Source organism: Brachyhypopomus gauderio, unplaced genomic scaffold (assembly GCF_052324685.1).
Source record: "Brachyhypopomus gauderio isolate BG-103 unplaced genomic scaffold, BGAUD_0.2 sc103, whole genome shotgun sequence".
Lineage (NCBI taxonomy): Eukaryota > Metazoa > Chordata > Actinopteri > Gymnotiformes > Hypopomidae > Brachyhypopomus > Brachyhypopomus gauderio.
The window spans coordinates 756,451-765,423 of NW_027506924.1; the positions used below are offsets into that span (position 1 = coordinate 756,451).

General features: G+C 46.5%; 1 protein-coding gene across 1 annotated transcript; it reads right to left on the reverse strand.

The window, feature by feature from the left end:
* Positions 1–3,456: 3,456 nt before the first annotated feature.
* Positions 3,457–5,322, reverse strand: LOC143497218 (alpha-2 adrenergic receptor-like). The gene is given in 2 exon segments (XM_076993095.1): positions 3,457–4,350; positions 4,352–5,322. Coding segments are annotated over 2 exon segments (1,290 nt in total). The 5' UTR covers positions 5,096–5,322; the 3' UTR covers positions 3,457–3,804.
* Positions 5,323–8,973: the final 3,651 nt, after the last annotated feature.

Sequence of the window (8,973 nt, forward strand, 5' to 3'; positions counted from 1 at the left end):
ATCTACACCAACATCAAAGCTCTTTCGACTGGTGCCAACCGGACATGCAGGGTAACTGTTTCTTCACCCTCCCCACGGAAAAATTATGAAACCGTTCACAGTTTCGCACAGCTACAATAAGACATTAACATAACTACATAGTATCAACATGCAGGTCCAAGTTCGTAGTTGTCTCATTGGACTGTTTTTGTAAGAATATTTTTAAAAACATTTTTTTAAAGTCTGGTTTGAGGCTCGCTAAATTGAAAACCAAAACTAAAACACCAGAAGTCACAGACTCGCTGGCATGTCATTCTAATGTCAACCACCAGGGGAGCCATCCATCATAAACTGGCCACCATGCCACACCACACCCATTTTGCTTCTGTCCCAACCCACACCGCCCCTCCCACTCTGCCTTGCCCACTTTGCCCCACCCACGTTGCTTCTGCCCCGCCCACTCTGCCACGCCCACTCCGCTTTGGCATTGCTTACACTCCTTGTGTTTCAATGATCCACTGAAGTGACTGCAATAGAAGAACAAGGTCATGGCTGTGTGTGTGAAGAGTGAGCAGATGGTTGTTGTGCTTTAATAAGGCGTAGAGTAGTGCAACATACACACACACACGCACACGCACACACACACACACACACACACACAGAGTAATAACTTGAGAGGAAGCTTCAGACACTGGCAGTAAGTCAGGATAGTGAGTGCAGCTGTTGCTCTCACTATAAGTACAGGGGTGGTGGAGTGGGGAGAGCTCAGACCTGTCTCTCCTCAGACCCGTCTCTCCTCAAACCTGTCTCTCCACAGACCCGTCTCTCCTCAGACGCGTCTCTCCACTGACCCGTCTCTCTAAGACCTTTCTCTACTAAGACCTGTCTCTACTAAGACCTGTCTCTCCACAGACCCGTCTCTCCTCAAACCCGTCTCTCCTCAGACGCGTCTCTCCTCAGACGCGTCTCTCCACTGACCCGTCTCTCCTAAGACCTGTCTCTACTAAGACCTGTCTCTCCACAGACCCGTCTCTCCTCAGACCAGTCTCTCCACAGACCCGTCTCTCCACAGACCCGTCTCTCCTTAGACCTGTCTCTCCACAGACCCGTCTCTCCACAGACCCGTCTCTCCTTAGACCTGTCTCTCCTCAGATCCGTCTCTCCTCAGACCCGTCTCTCCACAGACCCGTCTCTCCACAGACCTGTCTCTCCCCAGACCCGTCTCTCCCCAGACCCATCTCTCCTCAGACCTGTCTCTCCCCAGACCCGTCTCTGCTCAGACCCGTCTCTCCACAGACCCGTTTCTCCACAGACCTGTCTCTCCACAGACCCGTCTCTCCTCAGACCTGTCTCTCCTCAGACCGGTCTCTCCCCAGATCCGTCTCTCCTCAAACCCGTCTCTCCTCAGACCTCAGACTCAGACCCTTCAGGGAAATCTGAATCGTGGAGCCCCAGCCAGTTCAGTGCATGTCCAGCAGTCTCTTTCACCAGCTCATTACTGCAGGCATCTGTCCTCTGTCTCGTTGTCCTCTGTCTCACTCGGCTGTCTCTCTCTCTCCGCTCCTGTAGAGCCTTATCACCTCACTGTCTTCCTTCCCGTCTCCAACATGACCTTCACTGCTGAGCTGGTAATTCTGTTAGTGGTCGAGTAAAACACATCTTCCTCTCTCTCTTCCTCTCTCTTCCTCTCTTTCTCTTTCTCTCTGTCTTTCTGTGTATCAGTGGTATGATTGGATCTGAAAAGCTAACATGCTTTATGAGCTTTGAAGGAGAAGATAAACCATCTTTGACCTGGAACTGCAGGGACAGCACAGTGGATGCTGGTACCGTCACAGTCCAACGGCCCCTGCTGCTTATTGAAATGGGCATGTTTGTTAGCGAGCAGCACTGTCAAAGCTGTAGAGCCCTGAACACCAGATATCTACAGCAGTCGGAGCGCATGGCCCAGTTCTGTAGAGGCAGGAAGGGTGAATTAAATGAGGAGTGTTTAGCTTGAACTCCGGAAGGATTCATTATGGCTTGGAGTTAAAACTCTGTGATTAGAGGTTTAAATCTGGATCATAAATGGAGCAGTGGCTCAGAGAGTCTAACATTTATACACACACACACACACACACACACACACACACACACACACACACACACAAACAGTCTAGGTAGTATTACAATACTTTCATAGAGGATACTGACATAACCAAAAAAAACACAGATGTTTCCGGAAGAATGCACTAGAAAATCCGTTAAAAACACTACCACAAATATTACCTTGTAATTTCATATTATCTGTTGATAAAAGAGCCAATTTTGGAGTCTTTAAGACTCTTTAAGAGTGTCAATGTATGAGACAAACTGGATCCATTTACAAAATTGCGAATGATAATACAATTAAATGTAACCTGATCAACTTCGTTCCACCTTAACCTTGTTAAGATGTCGATTTACAAAATGTGAGGTTTAGCAAAAGATTTTATCTTTTAGCAGAAAGCATTAGAATTCTAATTTGATTTATCGTTACGTAGTATTTGTCACGTAGGCCTATTTTTAAAATCATGTGCTCACACATGCCGGTACGCTGGTATGGGCAGAGAGCGGGCGTTTTGTCTTTTATTCAGATCACACTACTTGGCTAGCCAGTGTGACGGCAGTTTATGTCTTTGCCAACTCACACCTCAAAAATCACCAGCATTAATGCCGCTTATAGTCTGAACGCCTTCACAACCCTTTCTGTGCTGGAAGCTGTTGTCTTGCTTTAGGCCCAAGCTCCTGATAGCCATGTTGCGTCTGCTAACAGTTATGCTATTAATAACATTAAACATGAAATTAATCATTTACAAGCACTCGGCAACCTTAATCAGACGGAACAAGCATCCCAAAATATTTCCAAATAATTTTTGTAAAAAAAGGCAAACTTTCATAAGTTCTGATTAAAATTTGTTTCGTTATGTCTCATTAGTGGGAAAAATTCATTTTCATGCTCTGAAGAGGCTAAGGTTAATGTTTAATTCGTGACTCAGCACACAACACCAACCCAAAGTACGGCTGACAGAAGGCTAGCCAGTCACCCTGAACGTGCACAAGAACACACTTATGCTGGCAAGCCTCAGGATACGCGCGCTTACACGTGCAAACACGTGCAAACGTGTGCGTGGGGGCACACGCCAACAAAGATAGCATCATCCGGGACCTATGAGCTCTAATAATTATTACATAAATTCTTATTTATGCTTCGTGCTCTTCGGAAAAAGCTGCACTTGGTCACGAGGATTTTGCGCCCTTTTTATTTCGTACAGCTTATGCAGAGTTCACATAAAAATAAATACATCTATAAACGTACACCTTCCACCGCAGTAGTATCACTAACAGACTCTGTTCATCTGTTTATTTGCCTGAAGTCACTGTCTGAACTTCAACTCCTACACCAAGCAGACCAGAGCCAATCAAAACGCATTAAAGTGAAGTATGGTCTAGCGTGTTTTCTGATGTAGTGAAATATGCAGTTCTGTTCAGTGTAACTGGACTGAACATATAAACTGCATTTGTAGACAAAGCAACAGTGTGTCTTCATTCTCTATTACCACCACCCTCTATTGATAGATATTGCCACTATCTAAGAGAACTTGGAGCAAGCATGTGTTTGCCTCCAGTTCATTGCAGTCAAAACTCTGAAGGATGTTAAGGAAATATCTAGATCAATATTCTCCAGTACTGTATACAGATTTCTAGAAAGAGCTCCACAAGATCGTGTGAATGTCTCCAGAGCTCTAGAAAACATTTATCTCTAAAGGTCAATAATGATCATCTTCAGTGTCTTACAAAGTACTCCCTCTAGAAAGACTTCTTCCATGACAAGCACAGGATCTTGTGGAAAGCTCTCCTGAAGTCCTGGTTGAAGATGGTGTAGATGACGGGGTTGAGCGAGCTGTTGCAGTATCCAATCCAGAAGAAGAACTTGAAGAGCACGTCCGGGATCTGGCAGGCCTGCCTGCAGACGGCGTACATGCTGTAGCTGAAGAAGAAGGGGAACCAGCAGACCACAAAGACGCCCATCACCACGGCCAGCACGAAGGTGAAGCGTTTCTCGCGCACCTGCGACGCCCGCCTCTTCACGCTGCTGCTGCTGCTCTTACGCCGCCCGCTCCTTCTCGTCCGTGAGGAGAACAGGTCCCTGGTCCTGCTGCCCGCGCGTGACGTGCGCCTGGAGGGTTCCGCCGCCCCTTGTTCCGGCCCCTCGGCCGGGCTCCTGCTCGGGGTGTGCTCCCTCGGCCTCCGCCCCGGGACCTCCGACGAGGAGACGCCCTCCGGGTCCACCGCGCTCTGGTCGGCCGGTTCGGACCGGTGGACGCTGCCGCAGTGTCCGTTCTCGCGCTCCCCCGCTCAGCCTGCACACCGACGTGGCCTTGGTGACCCCGTTCTCCGTCTGCGTGGGCGCGTCCAGACTGTGCTTCTTCTCCGACATGGTCCTGGTCCTGGATTTGGCCACCTGGTAAATCCGGATGTAGACGAGGATCATGATGACGCAGGGAGCGAAGAAAGAGGCCATGCTGGAGGAGAGGATGTACCAGGTCTCATCGTTAAGCTCGCACTGTGGCTGCGGGGAAGCGTCCGTCTGACTGTCTATGGAGAGGAGAGGAGGTGAGGATATCACAGCCGATATCAGCCACACCAGAACTATAACTACCTTTACCCTGCGGGGGGTTCGTTTCAGATTATACTCTACGGCCTGCGTCACAGACCAGTACCTGTCCAGACTAATTGCGCACAGGTGAACTATGGAGGAGGTGCAGAAGAGCACGTCCAGCGCCAGGTAGATGCCGCACCACGCGCTGCCAAACAGCCAGTAGCCCATCAGCTCGTTCGCGAGCGAGAACGGCATAACCAGCGTGGCCACGAGAATGTCCGCCGTGGCCAAAGAAACTAGGAAGAGGTTCTGGGGCGCTTTTAAAGCTCTGCTGGTTAAAACGGCAATAACGACCAGAACATTTCCGATTATTGTGAACAGTATTAAAAAGCTCACGAGTGCTGCGAGACCCGCTACTGTAGACAAGGAATACTCATGTTCCCAGGAGGAGTTGGGAGTTACGAGCGTGTCAATCCCGCTGTCATTCAGCCCGTCCATCCCGAGCGCCGTTTATTTCTTATTTTTATCGATACATTCCATTTTAAAGCGTAGAAATCCGTTGGTATAAAGTTTAAATTCCAAAGATCCTCTCCGCCATTCTTGTTTAAAATCAACATGCGCATTCAACTCGCACCGTTAATAGAGATGAGCCGACAGCAACAGAGACATGGTAAATGTATAAAGGATTTAAATAGTGACGGACAGATCTCGCCAAGGCACCTTTATTGCAGAAAAGCTGCGGTTCGCTCTCCTCCGCGACGCACTGGCTGTGGTCGGCGCGCAGCATCGCCGGTACCCAAGCGCTTGTGCGCGCATCCACCTCCTCACGTCTCCGCCCCCCAACTCTGATGAAGTGTAGTGATTATCCACGGAAAGATTGAAAAGGAGAAAAAAACGGAGCTGCCTTGAAACCCGTCTACCGAACTTTAACGCATACGTTCTTGCATGATTTGTTATTGAGGTCTAAAGCTAGAGATCAGGACATTATTGAGCTTCTGTGGGAGTTAAACGCTCAGCTTAATAAAATAAAATAAAAGCGCACCGTCTTCCGCTGCTGGAGAGATAGGGAACAGATTTACACCGCATCCACTCAGGAAAGATGGATCCGTGTTTTAAATATTTGAAAAAAAAACGAGGCACTTTGAGCCTGCTGAAAGAGCCGTTGGGTTTAATTTATTGTTCTTTAATTGCATATATTATTATTACTGTTGTTATGATTTAAAATTAATTTGGTGTACTACTAGAATATAAACGAGCGTGCACAGTAATCTCTATACGCGATTATGTGGATGAGCTGGACATTGTTGACGGTTGGGGACCTTTATATGGTTTTAAAAGAAGTCACAAAACATGCCCGTTGGTGACTTTCCTAGTACGCATTCATTTCCCATGTTCACTTTACGGAGAGCCTTTGTACATAAGTTCCTTTGTACCTCAAACGAGCAAAACCACACTCCCACTCGTGGATAAACGTCTAAGATACTTTGTGTGTGTTTGGACTACAATAGGAGCTCATTACTGATTTTGACATTCCCCAAATCTCTCTGGTTCGCACAAGGTGAACCAGACCTACAATGTCTTAGTGTGTGTGTGTGTGTGTGTGTGTGTGTGTGTGTGTGTGTGTGTGTGTGTGTGTGTCCCACAACAGGGGTTGTAATATAATGACAAGAAGGCACCTCGAGGCCACCTGTGGGGAATGTGGAGCGCGTGATCAGGTCTGGACCAGATCACTCGCCTAGAGTAGCTGCTCTGAACACCGAGATCTTCTTACGTGAAGGCGGTCTATGGTTTAGAAATACATGGAACATACAATTATAAAAAGCCTGTTTTGACAAAAAGAATGCGCAGGCAGTCATGCCCCTGAGACGCCCACGGCTCTAAGACTCGTTGCAATTTTTCAGCAAAAGCTTTCAGAAAATGCAACCAAGGCCAGAGTTGCAGGCACGCGCGGTTCTTAGGCGGTGCAGAAAAGTACGTTAATTGACAATGTGCATCGCTGTCCCCTAGTGGTGTGAGTGTTGTGCAGTGTGCAGCATGTTTGCAGGTCGGATTAGCAGCTGTGTGATGTGTGTGCGTTTTAGGTTGAGATAGCCTGCACCTTTGGGCCTGATTGACCTGGTTATGCACGTGGGCGTGCACGTGGGTTTTCAGGAGAATATGCACACGTGCACACACCCACATACATATACAAGCCCCACATCAAATATCAAAGTCAGTGAACCTCAAATAAACCTGACACAAACTGCCAGGGACAGACGTAACTCACTACTCACTGATTTAATGTAATAATTTGTCTTGACAGTGATTAGAAGATTTACATTAGTTGACTAAACAGCAAAATGATGTGTACGTAGTCAGTACGAGCCCCCCCCCCCCCCCCCCCCCCCCCCCCACACACACACACACACACACACACACACACAATGCCAAAGTCTCATGAGCTGGGTCTGTTTCTCCGACTCTAGTGCTCAGATCTAAACATTAAACCGAAAAGGTATTATTATTAAAATGTCAGCTTTTCTGTGCAGTGACTTCCCTGTAAATACGGGCCACTGTTAAAAGCGGCAGAGAGAGCTGCATCCTTTCATTATGGTTCATTAGTCTACTTACACTCTGACACTTCATGCTCATTGTATCAATGCATTTTTAATTTGTTAAGCTGCAACCAATTTACATGCCAGGCAATTTGTTATGCTATTCGAGAAAAGACAAAAGAATTAGGGTGTGTGTGTGTGTGTGTTGGTGGGTGCGTGTTTGTGTGTGTGTGTGTGTGTGTGTGTGTGGTTGTATGTTCACTAATGCTGGTTTCTGCTCAGTCGACTTACTATTGTGAAAAATGTCATCATACTCTTGGATCTGCTGAAATGATTTGCACACATTAATGAATCTTCCATTTCTGAGAAGTCTCCCCATCTCTTCAACCTGAAAATAACATAACACACACACACACACACACACACACACACACACACACACACACACACACAATGGTGACTGGCTCCAGTGTTAGTGATGTCCTCCCTCTGTGGAGGAAGAGCAGATAAATTAGTGCTTAATTGCAATTGCGTCACAGATTACCCTCTGTAGATAAACATTTTATTTAAAGGCTTTTAATGGCTCGGAGGTGTCTAAGAAATGCACAGATGTCGTGGAAGACAGCAAGCTGTTCTCGCAGCACACAAGACCTCAAGTGAACTCTTCACACGCCACGTTAACAGTGCTGGCCTTGCTGGTGAAGATGAAGGAGGAAAAGATGAAGCATCATCAGTACTATGGCCTTATCCTGAAAGTATGCAAGAAATCAAGAAATCTAACCTTTCAGTGGAATGACATTATCCCGGTAATAGGATGAAAAAAATGTTCCACTGGAGTCATTTATGGTCCGGATGAGACGGAAATAACCCTTTCTGCTAATAAACACCAGGGCAGAGGCTGCATGGAGTCAAGGTCGATCAAGAATGGACTGATGGGAGACTCGAGATGCCGTGGGGACGCTCTCCTTCCACAGGACCTGAGACTACTACTACCAAATATTTTACACCAGCGTGTGGGTGCCCTTGCCAGGAGACCAAGACTGCATCTCGATCAGGTCTTCCTGCAGGACTATAATTCAGAGAATACCTATAAATCCACACATAAATGGCTCCCCAGAATCAAGCATTTGTTATCTGACATAAACCCTATCAAAGGCCAAACCTCTGTTGTGAGTCAAGATTTCAAAAGTGTGGACAAGAATTTATTTATTTTTCTTAAAAACAGGCAAAGTAGGCACCATAGACGCTTCCTTATAAAGAGCTTTTGCTTTGGATAGTTCTACCTCTCAGAAAGACCTTGCTCTTTTGGTCAAGAGTCAGTTTATGCTGATCAGTAATGGCGTTTTCTCCTTGTTCGTCTTTACAGAGTGCTGCCAGTCTTTCTGGAGGGCAGCAAGTAAGATATGTGATGATACATGAGGTAGAATTTCCAATATGGGTCTTCACTCAAGTGTGGTTTCTAAGTGCTTCTCACTCATACACACAGACTGTGATTTAAAGCCAGGAATCAGGGGGCTCTGAGCTGAAGAGTCACTAATGGATGTGGTTGGTCTAATTGACAAAAAAATGGTTTTGGATGAGAGTTATGTATAACACACACACACACACACACACACACACACACACACACACACACACACACACACACATACACACACACACACCTGAGATCTGAGAGCAGAGGCTCCTGTGTTGGTTCAGTGTGTAATACTTTTTCTCTCATCAGTGTCTGAACTGAGTATGAGATCATTTTTAATATTGCTATATACACACACCTAAGGCCACCTGAGAAACAACTGAATTTCTAATACGATTTATTAGAGTAGAACAGTACATATATAA